General features: G+C 48.4%; 1 protein-coding gene across 5 annotated transcripts in view; it reads left to right on the top strand.

Moving 5' to 3' along the window:
* The first annotated feature begins 546 nt into the window (after window positions 1-546).
* Window positions 547-17180, top strand: part of UBP1 (upstream binding protein 1) — a 49742-nt gene continuing 33108 nt past the window's right edge. For 3 of the 5 annotated variants that reach the window (XR_011388240.2, XM_051818544.3, XM_008266113.5), the window contains exons 1-2: window positions 572-707; window positions 15318-15469. Coding sequence is in view for 2 of the 5 variants with exons in the window: in XM_051818544.3 (XP_051674504.1) it covers window positions 595-707; window positions 15318-15469 (265 nt within the window). In the remaining 3 variants the exon portion in view is untranslated. Of the gene's footprint in view, window positions 708-15317; window positions 15470-17180 lie in introns of all 5 variants that reach the window. The other 2 variants (XR_007908714.3, XM_051818545.3) reach the window with 2 other exon arrangements.

Below are 17180 nucleotides of genomic sequence, written 5' to 3'. Positions count from 1 at the left end.
CAGTTCTCGGCCGCGAGGCGCTGGGAGTGGCCCCGCGCGCCGGGCCGTCCCGCGCGTGTGGGGAGGGGGCGCCCGCGGGGGCGGGGCCGGGGCGGGGCCCGAGGAGGCGGAAGCGGCGAACGGGCCGGAGCCGGATCCGTGTCGGAGCCAGCGTCCGGGCGGGCCGAGCGGCGGCGGCGGCGGGGTCGGCCGAGACGGCGGGGCGCTAGAGCCTGGGCGGGCCGGGGGCGCGGGTGGCGGGCGTGCAGCGGGCTTGCCCCCGCGCAGCCCCGCGGAGGATGCGCCCGGGGGCCTCCGGGCGCCGGCGGCGGCAGCGCTAGCGGCGCGGGCCGAGGGGGGTGGGCGACAGCGGCATGAGGCGCGGGGCCGGTGTCCGCGGGAGGGAGGCGCTGCCGGCGGCCCGGCCGCTCCCGCTGCAGGCGCTCGCCGGGCTGCTCGCGCCCCGCCCGCGGGGCCCTGGCCGCTGCCGTCGCGGCCGCCGCTGGTGACCGCTCGCCGCGCCCTCCCGCAGGGCGCTCCCGCGGAGCCCCGGCGCCCCTCGCCCCAGACGCGGAGGCCGCGCCGCGCCGCGCGGGGCGGCGGCGAGGCCGGAACATGGCTTGGGTGCTCAAGATGGACGAGGTGATCGAGTCCGGGCTGGTGCACGACTTCGACGCCAGTCTCTCCGGCATCGGGCAGGAGCTGGGCGCCGGCGCCTACAGCATGAGGTACGGGGGCGGGGGTCCGCGCCGCCCTGCACCCCGGCAGTGCCCCTCCCGGGGGCTCCATCTTGGCCGTGGAACGCGCGCCGCGCGGCTCGGGCGGCTCCGGTGGTGGTGGTGGGGGAGGCAGGGGCTTCCTCTCGCGCCGAGTGATTTGCAGGCGCCGGGCAGCTGGGCTGGGCTGCGGCGGGAGGCCGCCCTGGGCTCGGGGCGGGCCCCCTGCCGGGTCGGGACCCGTGGCGGCCGTGCCGCTGGCAGGTCGGAGTCGGTGGGCGTTTGTTGCAAAGGTGGTTTTGTCGGAAGCGGAGGGGCCGGCTTGGTCTCCCGGCCCGGCCCCGGCCCCGGCCCCGCGCGGGCTGTTGAGATGCGGGCATCGCCCCGCGAGCGGCCGTCTGTATTCGGAGAGGTTGGAGCAGCTCCGAGCGTGGTCTCTGCCCTTTGTCCTGAACTCGTCCCGCTTTGGAAGCGCGGTTTTTTGTTGTTTTGAAAGCGGTTTCGTGGGTACGTAGTCTGCACTCCGAAGCCCACCCGGAGGTCGGCAGCCTCTCCGGCCGGCTGTGCCCGGGGGATGCCTGGCGTCTCGGAAGTGCTGTGCGTGCGCCCGCAGCCCGGGGGCGTCGCTGCCCGCTGCCCGGGGCTGCCCCCGAAGTCGGGGGCTCTGCAGTGGTGACCGGAGGGCTCCGCAGGCGGCTTCCTGCTGGGGACGTGGAGCTGGGGGCCCGGGGTCGGCGCGGGGCGCGGGGCGGCGGCCGGGCTGTGCACGGCCTGGGGGGGCGGGGAGGCTGGGGGACCTGCCGACGGTGTGTCGCTCGCACTTGCTTCTCGTTTTTGGTGAAGTGAAAGTTCGCCGCGCACAGTTGAAGAACTGAGGGTCCTTTGGAGCTTTTAGCTTGTTTCCTAGGGTTTTGTTTGAACTCAGCGACTCGGCCACAGTCAGCCGCTCTTCGTGATCGATTTTCTGAAAAGGGACTGAAGTCTTGATTGTAGCCCCGTCCCTGGCCGTCTGGAAGGCACACCTGCGGTCTTTGTAATTCTGTGTCATTTACAGCTCCTCGGGGGAGCTGGGTGCCTCGGCTGGTTTTGGTCGTGCCATTTTACCTAAATTGTCAGGTGGCTGGGCTGGCGCTGTTTGTTGAGCCGTTCGTGGAGGCTTTACTGGGAGTATTCTCCTCTTGCAGAGTCCAGGCCCTTTATTTTAAATCTCCGTCCAAGGAAGCTCCGAAATGGACCTGACAAGGACCAAGCGTGAAGACGGCCGAGCGGGTTGAGTTCCGCTTCCCACGCTGGCCCAGGAGTCCGGACTGGCGGGGCTTGGGTGTGCCGGCCTTTTCCGCCGGCATCAGGCTGGAAGGAAGGCAGCCTGCCTTTGAGCTGTTCTCCCTTTGCTTCAGCACGTTCACGTGAGGAAATGATTGGGAAAATGACTTGCTAATAGAACGCACGGTAGAGGCGCGGCATTCCCGTTTTCACAGTGAAGCTGCTGCGTTTGCCCTTTGAATGAGGTCATACAGAAGGTGTTTCTTGAGACTTGGAGAATGGTTTCCTCAGCTTTTTGGGAAGATAGCTTGAGAGAGAAGTGGTTTCTCTGAGTGGTCTGGCTTGAATGCACCTGTGTTGGACGGTGCAGATTGGTAATACCTGGGCACATGTTGACACTGATTTCTGATGCTTACCCCCTTTTTTTTAACTCCAATTCTGTGTGTGTGTACTGTTGTGGCACACTTGCATGAGAGATGTTAGCTGCTGCAGATTCTGTTGGAAATGGGCCAGGTCATAAATCCTTTTTCAGATCTGAGTGCTAGAGATGGAGGAGGAGAGCAGGCCTGTCAGTGGAAGCTGGTCCCCCTCACCACCTGCAGGTGGAAACCCCCCGTGTCTTGAAATACGGGTCACTTGTGTCCTGTGAAACATGGAGCGGATAGCCAAATGCCCGTACAAAATGAAACTTAGAACTCTCCGAAGAGAGGGTCTTTTGGCCTACCTGGGTAGTTCCTGTCCTGCCATTTATGTGATGTTTACAGGCTGTAGCACATTCGTTGGCAGGATTTCAGGTCAGTATCGAACTATCAAACTGGTTTTGAGGGTAATAAGAAGTAATGGCTTTTCCAGCTTCCTCTTATAAAAACTTTGATATTATTACCTTACAAAAGGCTTCGTGCCAACCTTGTGTGTTAAACTTCACCACCATGTATCTGTTGTGAAACACATTGTATCCTTTGCATATTTTGAAGTGAGATGTATGTCCTATAATCTACAAATAATTTGCTAAGTCAGAACTGCTTTGAGGTAAACACAGATTCTTTTATAATGGTAAAAGTTATAATGCCAGTTGACAGACCCCGTGGATGAGTGGGAAAATTTCTGCTGAGATCAGTGTGAAGTTAGTATAAGATTAGTAAGAATGGGATTATATTTTAGCAGTTAATTGCTGATGATTTTCTTTTGGTCTCATGCTAAAATAGAATTTATGTCTTGGAAACAGAAAAATTTTAGACTCAGTAAAATGTTTGAACTTTTCACTGTGGTGGTTCAGAGCTTTTCCAGAAGTGGCAATCATTTCTATAAAACTCGTTATTTCAGGGTTTAAAAACATTTTCTGGATTTAAACTTGACTGTAATCCAGGAGGGAGTTTGGCAAATTACTGATTTATGAAGTAAGGATTTCAGATTCTAGTGTCCACATTGGCTTTTGAATTTAGCACCTTCAGGCAGGAGTTGACAAACCCTTTCTGTAGGAGACTGGATGGTAAATATTTTAGGCTGTATGATTTGTATCACAGTTTTTTTTTTTTTTTTTTTTTAACCCTTTAAAGATATAAAGCCATTCTAAGCTCAAGGTACTTAGCTCTAGTCAGAAGGACAGATTCTGATAACATACTTTGATTGCCTTGGAAAAGAATTTACTGAGTACTGATATGTCTTCAAACAGTTTCTTTTATGTAGACTTAACTATCTCAGCTGTTTATGTACATTTTATTGTTTGTCCATAGAACATCCTGTGTTCAATTTTTAAGTTAGGGTGTTTCCCCGACCCCACTGCAGACTGAATACAGTTTTAGCCTTTGGTTATGCTTGTTTGAAGCTTAGCAGCTTACTGATATGGTCTCATATGAACTTGATATGTTTTATCACAGTGGCACTTCTTGATTTTGCTGGTATACACTTAAAACAGTTGCTGTTGGTGGAAATACTGTCTGATATTTTATCTCTTTCTTCCTGCCTGCCGACCTGCCTTGCTTCCTGTGGGTCTGTGGCTGAATTTAAAAGAAGCCTGTAATATTTGCTTTCTTGCCTTGAGACAGATCTAATAGATGAAACTCTAAACTTTGGTGATAGTCTTTTTTTTTTCCTTTCACCCAATTTTTAATTTTCTGTTTTGTTTTGTTTTGTTTTTAGTTAATTGTTGCCTTCATATGAACTATGACAAAACCAGCTTTTATTTACTTATTTATATATTGGTAGTTGAAGTTTTTTTTTTTTTTTAAGATTTAGTTATTTTGAAAGAGAGAGAGAGAGAGAGAGAGAGAGAGAGAGAATCTTCCTTCTGCTGTTCACTCCCCAGGTGGCCTCAACAGCAGTGCTGGACCAGGCCAAAACTTCATCCTGGTCTCCCACATGGGTGGCAGGGACCTGCACATTCCATCTTCCTCTGCTTTTCTCAGGCCATTAAGGAGCTGGACCAAAAGTGGAGCAGCCGGGGCCTGAACTGGTGCCCATATGGGATGCTAGCATTGCAGGAAGTGGTTTAGCCTGCTCTGTCACAATGCTGGTCCCCTGAAATAATTTTTACAATTTATACAAATAGTCTAGAGAGTTCATATACTTTTTTTTTTAAGTGATTTATTTATTTATTTGAAAGGCAGAGTTACAGAAAGAGTGAGAGTGAGGTCTTCTATCTGCTGATTCACTCCACAAATGGCCGATCCTGAGCCAGGAGCCAGCATCTTATTCTGGGTCTCCCATGTTGCTGCAGGGACCCAAGAACTTGGGCCATCTTCCTTTGCTTTCCTAGGTGCGTTAGCAGGGGACTGGATCAGAAATGGAGCAGCCGGGACTCTAACTGGTGTTAGAGTTAGCCACGTGGGATGTGGCTTTATCCTCTGTGCCATAGTGCTGGCTCCTCATATATACCCTACACCAGCTTTTCTCACTTACGTAACCAGAGTTCAGTTTTTTTTTAAACTTTCTTCTTCTTCTTCTTCTTCTTACTCTTTTTTTTTTTTTTTTTTTGAAGATTTTATTTATTTATTTGAGAGGTAGAGTTACAGACAGTGAGAGGGAGAGACAGAGAGAGGTCTTCCGTTGGTTTACTCCCCAAATGGTTGCAATGGCCGGAGCTAGGCCAGTCTAAAGCTGGGAGCCTTGAGCTTCTTCTGGGTCTCCCATGCAGGTGCAGGGACCTAAGCACTTGGGCCATCTTCTGCTGCTTTCCTAAGCCATAGCAGAGAGCCGGATCAAAAGAGGAGCAGGCGGGACTAGAACCGATGCCCATATGGGATGCTGGCACTGCAGACGGTGGCTTTATCAACTATGCCACAGTGCCGGCCCCCAGAGTACCGTTTTTAAAATTAGCCAATTAGCTTTGGTGCAGTAAATACTCTAAAATATTTGTTTTAAATTATTTAAAGTGCAAGATTTGTTTCGATTTCAGTTTTTCTCCTGTTGTCTGTTTTCTAATGCAGGTTCCAATCCAGGATCCTGTATTACCTTTGGTTTTTGTCTGCTGTGATAGCTTCTTAGTTTTTCCTTCTCTTTTATAATTTTGACACTGTTGATAGGTAGTGGTCAAGATGCTTGTTTTAAAACAGTGCTTTTGGGGGCAAATACAAAACATTTGCAAGTGCTGTTGAGCCTTTGAAGGATCCAGGTGGTTTCAGCAGTAATTTCTAGTGGAGTGGAGTGGTTCCTTTACAGATTACTTTTTCTCAATCCATCTGAACAGAACAGGATGCTGTGTACCAGTATTTTGTAGTCACTTTATAATTAAAATATCAAGAAAGTTCAAAATTTAGTAATTTATTTAAAATAATTGTATTACCATCGGTATTTTTTATTAACCAATTTTCCAAAACAAAAAACTGAGAAGAGTGGCATTATTTAAATTTTTTAAAAGATTTATTTATTTATTCAAAAGTCAGAGTTATACAGAGAGAGGAGAGGCAGAGAGAGAGAGAGGTCTTCCACCCGCTGGTTCACTCCCCATTTGGCCGCAACTGCTGGAGCTGCGCCAATCCAAAGCCAGGAGTCAGGAGCTTCTTCTGGGTCTCCCATGCGGGTGCAGGGGCCCAAGGACTTGGGACATCTTCTACTGTTTTCCCAGACCATAGCAGAGAGCTGGATTGGAAGTGGAGCAGACGGGTCTTGAACCGGTGCTCATATGGGATGCCAGCGCTTCAGGCCAGGGCGTTAATCCACTGTGCCACAGTGCCGGCCCCCATTATTTAAATTTTTTTTTTTTTTTTTTTTTTTTTTTTTGCATATCTCTTACATGTCTGACTTAGTGGTAGACAAATGGATTCTGATATGTGTTACTTGGAATGGGTTGTTTTTGTTAAATGAAGAAAATTGGGGAACAGAAGTTTGGTACATCCCATTATCTGAGTGACTGGTTCCTGGTCCCAGCTGGATTGGAAGTGGAGCAGCCAGGACTTGAACAGGCACCCATATGGGATACCGGCTCTGTAGGTGGAGACTTAACCTGCTGTACCGCAGCGCAGGCTCATTGACGGGATCTTTTACCTGGCATAGTTTTGAAATACGTGTTCATTAGTTATTTGGAAAATAGTGATTTCCTGTGTAATGCAGATCTTCCAATTGACCCTTTTTTGTATGTAGTAGTATGTACCTATCCAAGGGCCAGTGTTTCATTCAGTTAAGTTGTCCTGTGTTTGTCCTGTGACTCCTGGTACAGTTTGGTCCAGGGCCTCAGCATTTTAACCGCTGGTGGTGTTGTGCTGTAGGTGTAACTCTTGACCAATGGAAAAGCCAGTGATGTTTTCACGTTCGCCTCCTGAGCCCTGTGAAGAGCTGTAGCTCTCCCAGGAGTTCACCTAGGGTTTCGATACTTAAACTGTTTTCTTCTAACTCAAGCCAGTCATTCCTAAAGCTCACAGAAGTGACCTAACCTGCGCACTGTCCCTCGGCACTGGGATCTGAAGCTCCAGAACTGGGACGAGCTTTCTGCTGCATTCTTAGGCTGCCGACGGGTTTATGAGTGAGAAGGCTTCCTCGTGCAGTGGAATGTATCTGATAGGAGGAAAGTCAGGGGGCAGTGCGGTCTCCCCTCCAGGATCTTGCTGAACTTCTACAGCATCTCAGATTTTCTAGGTGGTTGGACAGTACATTTATATAACGATAGGGGTGTGTGTGTGTGTAATTATTTGAAAGAATGATGGGAGTGGGGAATCTCCCATCCCCTGGTTCACTCCCTGGGCTGGGCAGGTCGAAGCCTGGAACTGGGAACTCCACCTGGAGCCCCCACATGTGTGGCAGGGCCCAAGTAGTTGGGCAGGGAGCTGGAGCAGAAGCAGAGCAGCCGGGAATTGGACACACATGCTCTGCTGTGAGATGCAGGTGTCGGTTGCAGTGACTTAACCTGCTGCGTCACAGCGCTGACTCTGATAGCTCTGTCTCTTTCTATGCAATTCTTAGATTTCACTTTCTGTTATGGGCTCCCTGAGGTTTCTTTTTTTTTTTTTTTAAGATTTATTTTATTGAAAGTCAGAAGTCAGAGTTACCCAGAGAGAGAGAGAGGCAGAGAAAGAGAGATCTCCCATCCGCTGGTTCACTCCCCAATTGGCTGCAACAGATGGAGCTGTGCCAGGAGCTTCTTCTAGGTCTCCCATGCAGGTGCAGGGGCCCAAGGACTTGGGCCATCTTCTACTGCCCTCCCAGGCCATAGCAGAGAGCTGGATAGGAAGTGGAGCAGCTGGGTCTCGAACCAGCACCCATATGGGATGCCAGCACAGCAGGCGGTGGCTTTACCTGCTAGCCACAGCGCCAGCCCCATTCTCTGAGGTTTCACTACTGTGTCGTATAGAGGTTCTAAGAACCTGAATCTTTACTCTTACTGATTTTAGTGAGAATTTGTCCAATATTTCACAAATAGATTGTTCCTAGATGAGACTGGTTCCTATTTTTTTTCTTGAAAACTTGTTTTAAAAATATTAAGCCTATGTTAGTTTCAAATGAGCTGGAGTTTTCTTTTATGGACAAAAATTTTTGTTAAGAGATAAGACTCACCTGTATTCACCTGGAATAGTCTGGACTTGGTGATTTTAACTTAATTTGGATGTACAGATAGATGTTTGGCTACATGTGCAATTTGTTTAATGGACTTGGGAGATGTTCAGATTTTCTGTGTCTAAGTTGTGGCTGGTTCCTGACCTTGGCGAAAGTGTGTCCTTCCTGCTGCTCGGTTGGTTGCTTCACGTAGTTCTCGTCCCTCCCTGCCCTGTTCTCCCAGAGGACACGGCCAGGCCTCCTGAGACTCGGCTCCTCCTTCCCGTGCCTGCTTTCAGCAGCGTCCCTTGGTTGGAACCTCCCTGAGCAAACCGAACTTCCCCCGCGTGCTGCCTTAGAGTTCTCCGCGATGCATTTAGGTCTGGGTCTACCTGCGTTTTTCTGGTTTGGTGCTTTGGGCTTCCTGAGTCAGTGACTTGGTGTGCTTCATCAGTTCTGGAGTTTGTTCAGCCTTTGTCTTACCACACAGTGTCTCTGCTCCGTTCTTTCCTCCTCTGTTATTTCAGTGGAAAATCTTCTCCCTTTGTCCTGTCTTTTTCTCTCTGCTGCTTTCTAGATGATTTTTTTTTTAAGATTTATTTTATTTATTTGAAAGAGTTACAGGGAGAGGAAGAGACAGAGAGGTCTTCCATCCCCTGGTTCACTCCCCAATTGGCTGCTGCAGCCGGAGCTGTGCTGATCCGAAGCCAGGAGCCAGGAGGTTCCTTCCAGGTCTCTTACATGGGTGCAGGGGCCCAAGGATTTGGGCCATCCTCTACTGCTATCCCAGGCCACAGCAGAGAGCTGGATCAGAAATGGAGCAGCTGGGACTCAAACTGGCGCCCACATGGGAGGCCAGCACTGCAGGAGAGGCAGAGAGAGAAAGAGGTCTTCCATCTGCTGGTTCACTCTCTAGTTGGCCACAATGGCCAGAGCTATGCCAATCCGGAGCCAGGAGCCAGGAGCTTCTTCCGGGTCTCCCATGCAGGTGCAGGGGCCCAAGGACTTTGGCCGTCTTCACTGCTTTTCCAGGTCATAACAGAGCTGGATTGGAAGTGGAGCAGCTGAGACTTGAACGGGCGCTCATACGGGATGCTGGCACTGCAGGCAGCGGCTTTACTGGCGCCCATATGGGATGCTGGCACTTCAGGCCAGAGTGTTAACCTGCTGTGCCACAGCACTGGTGAAACCTGAGTTCTTAATGGTGGCCGTTCTGTTTTCCAGCTCTAGAAGTTCGGTTTGTTCAGTTTCATTTTTCTAGCCCTTACAGTTTCCTGTTCTTTTCAGGTATCTCTTATTTCTTCAAACAAAGTAACTTGGGTCTGATGCTTCCAGCACCTGCAGTCTTTGCTCTTCTCTGTCAGTCTGTGTCCAGTCAGGAAAATAGAAGTCACTTAGACATTTCACAGCGGGGAGGGGTTTGTGAAGAATTGCCTCAGAGGTGCTGGAAGGTTAGGGGGAGGTGTTGGAACCTGGTGGCTCCTGGGCCAGCTGCTGGAGGCTGGCCCCTGGGCTGGTGATGCTGCCTACATGCCCGCCCGCTCGCCTGCCTGCCCGCCTGCCCGCCTGGCTTTTCCCTTCCCCACTCTTCGTTTCCCACCAGTGCTTCCCTTTGGTGCACCTAACTTTAACAAGACTTTGCTGTTGAGGCCTCTAATCCTCTGCAACAGAGGCAGGAAAGAGCTGGTTACCAGCAGGCGGAGTCTGGACTGGGTGTCCGCCATCTGTTGTTTTTGCTGTTGGATCTTGCTCTTAGCGTCTTGTTTGTCCTTTTATGCTTGGTTATTTTGGAATGTTGGCATTTCAGAATTCCTTGGAATAATGTGATGCTTGAGGATTTTCATTTGCTTGTTAGAATCCTGGGAGTCCTACCTGTCTGTGTGTCTTAGTCCAAATCCAGCAGGTCCTGGGCCACCCTGGAGCAGCTAAGCTGTGCTGGAAGCCTGTGCGGAGGCTTATTCCTGGCCCTGCCTTGGACAGCTGACCTTTCTCATCCCCGTTCAGTGTGGGTCAGAATCCTAGAACCAAAGCACCTGACACGATTCGCAGTGCCTTCTTGTAGTTTGCAGTCAGTTTGCAGTGCCTTCTTCAGTTTGGAGAGGTGGCTGTGGGCAGAAGCTTCGAGCTCCACGTTTGCTGAGTTACTGCACTTTGACAGATTTTGCCCTATTTCTTTACTGTCTGGCCAGCTCCTCCTCCTCAGCACTTTCAAGAATATATGCGTGATATTGCAGCTTTGTTGATTCCTTGTTCTGGGTCGGGATGGAATAGCACAGAGATTGGTCTAAATTACTTAGCCTGGCATTACTAAACATGCTTATGTTATTTACATCCTCGTTTCTTTTTAGTTCTTTAGAAGTTTCATTTTGCTTCCATATATGTAACATTTTAGTTTTCTTGTCATTAAAAAAATTCACATTTTAACCATTTTTGAAAACTGATACACTCCTGTAGTAACACTGAAAAGATATGAAAAGACACAGTATGCCCTGCTCCCCACCACTGGCATCCCCTAGTCCTTCAGTTGCCGTGCTTTGAGGGCAGCTTGGGTTTCTGGGTTTTCTTCCTTCCCTTCCCCTTCCCCTTCCCCTTCCGCTTCCCCTTCCCTTTGCTTTTTTGAAGATTTTATTTATTTATTTGAGAGGTAGAGTTACACACAGTGAGAGGGAAAGACAGAAAGGTCTCCTTCCATTGGTTCACTCCCCAAATGGCCGCAACAGCGGAAGCTGCGCCAATCTGAAGCCAAGAACTTCTTCCAGGTCTCCAATGTGGGTGCAGGGGCCCAAGCACTTGGGCCATCTTCCACTGCTTTCCCAGGCCACAGCAGAGAGCTGGATGGGAAGAGGAGCAGCTGGGGCATGAACTGGTGCTCATCTGGGGTAACAGCACCTCTGGCGGAGGCCCAACTCCCTACGCCACAGCACCCCAGGTTGCTGGGTTTTAGGTGTCCTTCTAGTTCCTTATATATTCATCGATCAAGTTTCGTGTACATTTCAAGTCTTAGGAGGCAGACTAGTTTTTGGTGTTAAGTTCTGCTAAAATGTGTTATCATTCTGGGGCAGCACGGTGGTTTAGTGGGTAATGCCATCTACCGTGCTGACCTCCCGTCTGGGCACTGCTTCATGTCCTGGCGGCTCCACTTCTGATCCAGCTTCCTGCTAAGTGCCTGGGAAAGCAGCTGAGCATGGCTCAGGTGCCTGGGCCCGTGCACCTACTGGGATGAAGATACTGGCTTCCGCCTGGCCCAGCCCATTTGTTATTACGAGGCTATGAGTTTGATGCCTTAAAGCATCAAAAACTTTGGTAGCTAGTTCTACTGTTTATTTTTAATTCAGAAACATTCTGTTTATTTAGTGTAATTTAAAAATTTACCTTTAATACTCAGAAGTCTGTTTCCATTTATGGGATTACAAAAATCATCAAATATTAGAACCATCCTATGGTTTAGTATAGTAGAAATTACAGTTTTAAATTGTCTGGAGAGCTGGTGTGCCCTTTCAGTAAGAATTGATTGGTTATTAATACTGCAGTTATTTTGTTGAGCAAATATTTCAGCTGTGTTGTGCTAGGTGAAACTGACATTTGGAATAGTTATGTGCTTAATGGGGGATCCAAACCCAAGACACGCACGTTGTTGGAGAGTGCCAAGAGCGGTGTAAGGGAGATTGGGAGTGTGGGTGGGAGGACCCTTCCTGACCGGGATGCTGAAAGGAAGGAGCTGTCGGGACGGCTGCTAGAAGAGCAGTGCAGAGGCTCTGACAAAGGCGTGGAGGCTGGCGTGGCTGGGCTCGGGCAGAAGGCCGAGTAGGAAGAGAGGGGTGCACAGCAGACTGGGCAGGGCCCTGTAGGAGTCTCTAAGGCTGAAAGTGAGCCAGTAGAGGCTTCAGAAGTTTGAAATGACCTGGCTTTTTTTTCTGTTTTGAAAGGATCACTGGTGGCTCTGTTGGTTGGGATGTGTTTTCTAAGAAAGAAAGAAATTAATTGGAATTTCCAATAGCAGATTATCTTTTTGTGTTCAAATGTTGAGTTTGTTGAAGAGTCCCTCATTGAGGCTATAACCAGGTGAACACACATGTCTGAAACATAAAACTTTAGTTTCCATATAGGATTTTATTTACAAATAGCTGTTGTTTAAAGTGGTTTTTTTCCTTTTCTTTTTTTAATTTATTGAAAGGCAGAGTTAGAGAAATGGAGGACAGAGAGATCATCCGTCCACTGGTTCACTCCCCAGGTGGCTGCAGCCCAGGGCCGGGCCACTCACATGACCACTCACGGGCTTGAGTCACTCACATGGCTGGCAGGACCCAAACACGTGAGCCATTTTGTGCTCCTTTTCCCAGGCTATGAGCAGGGAGCTGGATTAGAGGTGGAACAGCTTGGACTTAAACCTGGCACCCACGTGGGGTGCTGGTATCACAGTCCACAACTTTACCTATGCCATAATGCTGGCCCCTATAAATAGCCATTCTTACGCAGTCTTTTAATGTCCTGTGTTAATGATCAAGCCAAGGAGTTATCATTAAAATCTGGAAGTTATTCTTCATATCATTTTTCAGTATAATGAGAGTAGTAACTCTCATCTCCTTTCTTACCCAGGGTCTTTTATTTTTTAAAGATTTATTTATTTATTTGAAAGGCAGAGTTACAGAGAGGAAGAGTCAGAGAGAGAGAGGTCTTCCATCCGCTGGTTCACTCCCCAAATGGCTGCAGCAGCAGGACTGGGCCAGTCTGAAGCCAAGAGCCAGAAGCTTCTTCTGAGTCTCCCATGCAGGTACAGGGGCCCAAGGACTTGGGCCATCTTCTGCTTTCCTAGGCCATAACAGAGAGCTGGATTGGAAATAGAGCAGCTGGGCCTTGAACCGGCGCTTATATGGGATGCCGGCACTGCAGGCAGCGGCTTTACCCGTCACGCCATAGCACCAGCCTCTTACCCAGGGTCTTTATGTGACAAGAGCATACAAAAACCTTCATCTGCTCTGGAGTCCTTTGTAACTGTTGTAGATGGTTTTTTATAAAGAGAGCTGCCTTGATTCTCAGAGTACCATTTGAAATCCTCTCATAAGTTTTGTACCTGCCTCTGTATAGCGGGATCTTATGTGGGGCAGACTCCAGGCCATGATGTTGAGGAAAGCTCTGTGAGAGGGTTGGGGACCACTGCTGACTGTGTGGTCCTGGTCTACTTACAGAAGAGGGAGATTTGTGTATAATTCAGAGTCTGAAAAATCAGTACAGTGCTTTAATAGCAATCTATGAGAGGGAGGCTGGTGTTGAGGCATGGCGGGTTAAGCCACTGCCTGTGACACCAGCATCCTATATGGGTGTCGGTTCAAGTCCCAGCTGCTCCACTTCCAGTTCAGCTTCCTGCTAATGTGCCTGAGAAAGCGGTGGAAGATGGCTCAAGTACTTGGGTCCCTACACCCACTTGGGAGACCTGAAAGAAGCTCCTGGCTTCCACCAGGCCCAACCCCAGCCATTGTAGCTATTTAGGGAACCAGTGGATGAAGATCTTTCTGTCTCTGGAACTCTGCCTTTCAAATAAATAAATCTTTATTTCTTTTTTGTTTTTAAGAAATCTATGTGAAGAGTAGGGAATACAGGTAGGAAAATATTTTCCCAGTCTTCTTCCCATTCCATTCCCACATTTTGTTGTTGAATTGAATTTAACTGAAGTAGCTGCTGGTCATAAAAACAGAAGAGCTTATTGAAGCAAAAGGGAGAATAAGCATTCAGACAAGTTGCTGCTATTGATTGTTGATGGAGCACTCATTCATTTGGGTGTGTGTTATTGCTCTCGTGATTTTGCTTTGTGAATAGTGAACATAGAAAAGTTATGATATAAATATATAACTCGGGATTACCTCAGAAACAGTCACCTTTAATACATTAGTGGTAGGAATGCAAAATAGTAGTTATTTTAGAAAGCAGTTTGGAAATTCCTAAAAACTGTTAAACAGAATTATGGTATGACATAGTGACTGCACTCATAGGCATATTCTTAAGAGAATTTAAATTATGTCTACACAAAAGCATATGAAAGTGTTTATAAAAACGTTATAGATGATAGCCCCTCCAGGCTACCCCCTACCCCCACCAGAGAGAGAGCCCATCTGCTGGTCCATGCCCCAAATGCCTCCAGTGGTCCAAAGGATTGGCCAGGGCCAGCTAGGGTCAAAGCCAGGCTCTGGGAACTCAGCCCAGGTCTCCTCCAGTGGCTGGCAGGAACCCAATTAAGTTGAGCTGTCACTGCTGCCTCCCAGTGTGTGACCTTGGCAGGAAGCTGAAGTTAGGAGCCAGAGGCTGGCCTTTAAACCCAGGAACTCCCTAGGGCAAGAATTTTTTTTTTTTTTTTTTTAGATTTATTGATTTATTTTGAAAGAGTTACAGAGAGAGTTCTTCTGTCTTCTGGCCACAATGGCCAGAGCTGGGCCGATCCAAAGCTAGGAGCCAGATGCAGGGACCCAAGGACTTGGATCATCCTCTACTGCTTTCCCAGGTGCATCAGCAGGGAGCGGGATCAGAATTGGGGCAGCCAGGACTCGAATGCCCATATGGGATGCTGGTATTGCAGGCGGCAGCGTCACCTGCTACGCCACAGTGTTGGCCCCATACAGTCAGAATCTTATTTGCTTGTCCAAATACTCATACTGGGATTTCTTTTTCAGGGAAAATATTTTTAAATTAAATAGTGGTGTAATGGCAAAACTGTGAATATATTAAAAATCACTGAATTATATACCTTGAAAAGATGGCTCCTATGATATGTAAATTAAACAACAGCAGCAGTAAAAAACCAGACATACCCGTGTGTGTTCAACCAAGAATGTAGGCAGTGCTTAGAAAACCCCTGCATCCCCCTCCGGTCCGTGCCCACACTGTGGTGTGCTTGCTTTCCAGAAGACGCCTTGCTTTAGACAGGCAGGAAGCTCTGTGTTCTCAGCACCTGCCACACCCAGCAGGGACTTTCTGTAATGCACCGTTTTAATCAGATGCTTCTTGGCAATTCTGTGGTGCCAGTGTTACCTACCTTTGGCAGCAGTAATAGTTTGCACCTTTCCAAGCAGGTAGCCACACGTTCCTGATTTGCTCTTTTTTTTCTCAATAGAAATAATTTGGAGTTTAAAATTCTTAAAGGATTTCTGTGTGTGTTTTTTGTAATTTTTAAAAAGCATCTTACTAGATCTGTTCTTTATCAGTGGTGTGGACTTTATTATCATAGCTGCCAGCCAGTCCCCTAGCTGAGACGTGGGTTGATACTGTCTTTCAAGCCAACCAGGTTAGCATTAGTAGCTTGTATTCTGTGCATTATTTCTGATGTTCAATGTCTAGGAAGCTGCCCTACATCGTCACATGCACTAGACTTCCAGAGTAAGCCACTGCTGACTTTCTGCTTTACAGCGATGTGTTGGCACTGCCCATTTTCAAGCAGGAAGATTCTAGCCTTCCGCTGGATGGTGAAACCAAGCACCCACCCTTTCAGTATGTGATGTGTGCTGCGACCTCGCCAGCAGTGAAGCTGCACGATGAGACACTCACGTACCTGAACCAAGGTCAGTATGGCTGTCTCGTAAGAACCTACAGAAACCCAACATAAATGCTTTGGCATGATAGGTTCTTTTTCTTAAATTTTACAGTTTTGCCTAATGAAACCTGTAGGAATTGCATTATGCGCCAACACAGAAATGGTTTGTGGAAGTTGATTTGCTTTAGAGTCTGTGGAGCAGGGTTTATGGGACATCAGCCAAAGGAGGAGCAAGTAAGAAAGGGTGTCAGTTATTTTTAGGGACTGTAGCTTCAAAATGGAACTTGAGAATGTCTTGGAGGTTCAGCTAGCAAGGAACCTGGGTCTTAGACTTGAAGCAGGGTTGTACTGAAAATGAGGTAAGCTGCACCAAGAGTATGTGACTAAATATGTGGTTTTATCTGCCCATGTCTTGTCAATACCACATGTTAGCGTGTCACACTTTGGTGATGTGAAAGTGAGAGCAGAATGGAAGGGAGAGGCGCTGGAGTGGAGTTTACCTTGGCAAAGGGTAAGGGGCTGTGTTGAGGTGTGCTTTACAGCTCGCACACGTGCCAAAGTGACTTCACCTCTGTACACAAAAGTACTTGTGCAGGAATTAACTTTGTTAGATACATGTACTGAGAACATGCTGAGTTCTTTTTTTTTTTTTTTTTTTTTTTTTTTTAAGATTTATTTATTATTTGAAAGGCAGAGTTACAGAGAGGCAGAGAGAGAGTCTTCTGTTGGTTTACTCCCCAAATGGCTGCAATGACCAGAGCTGGGCCGATCCAAAGCCAGGAGCCAGGAGCTTCCCTGGGCATCCTGTGTGGGCACTGGTTCAGTTTCCAGCTGCTCTGCTTCTGATCCAACTCCATGCTAATGCGCCTGGGAAAGCAGTGGAAGAAGGCCTTAGTGCCTGGGCCCCTGCACCCACATGGGAGACCCAGATGAAGTGTCAGTCTCCTGGCTTTTGTCTGGCTCTGATCTGGCTGTTGCAGCTATTTGGGGAGTAAAGCAGTGGACAGAAGATCCCTCTCTGCCTCTCTGTCATTCTGCCTTTCACATGAAATAAATGTCTTTTTTAAAAAATTTGCAAAACTGATACACATAGGCTGCTGCTGCTTCTATTTTTTTTTTTTACAATTCTAGCTCCCACATATAAGGGAGAATATGTGGTATTTGGCTTCTGTGTCTGGCTTTTTTCACTTAACATGATGTCCTCCACCCAGTTCCAGCCATTTGGCTGCAAATGATAGAACTTCTTTTTTTTATGGCTGTTTTTTTTTTAATTATTTATTTGAAAGCCAGAGTGGCAGAGATATCTTCCATCTACTGGTTCACCCCCCAAATACCTTCAGCAGTTGGTGCTGGGCCAGGCCAAAGCCAGAGGCCAGGAACCCCCTCATAGGCCTCTCAAATGGGTGGCCCAAGTATGCAGTAACCCCCTACACTGCCTTCCCAGGAGCATTGACAGAGAGCTAGATCAGAAGTGGAGCAGCTGAGACTGAAACCGGCACTCTGATATGGGATGTGGCCGTCCCAGGTGGTGACAACCACTGCACCACAATGCCCATCCTATCCACGAGATTTTGCTTCAGGTAATTCTATCCTTAGCATCTGTGACAGTGTCCTTGTTTTGTTTTTTAAACATTATTTATTTGGAGGCTGGCACTGTAGTATAGCAGCTAAAGCCACTGCCTGCAGTGTCAGCATCCCAAATGGGTGCTGGTTTTGAGTCCTGGCTGCTCCTCTTCCAA

Source organism: Oryctolagus cuniculus, chromosome 4, assembly GCF_051225735.1.
Source record: "Oryctolagus cuniculus isolate XC-2025 breed Fujian yellow rabbit chromosome 4, ASM5122573v1, whole genome shotgun sequence".
NCBI lineage: Eukaryota > Metazoa > Chordata > Mammalia > Lagomorpha > Leporidae > Oryctolagus > Oryctolagus cuniculus.
This window is presented reverse-complemented; position numbering and strand designations above follow the sequence as displayed.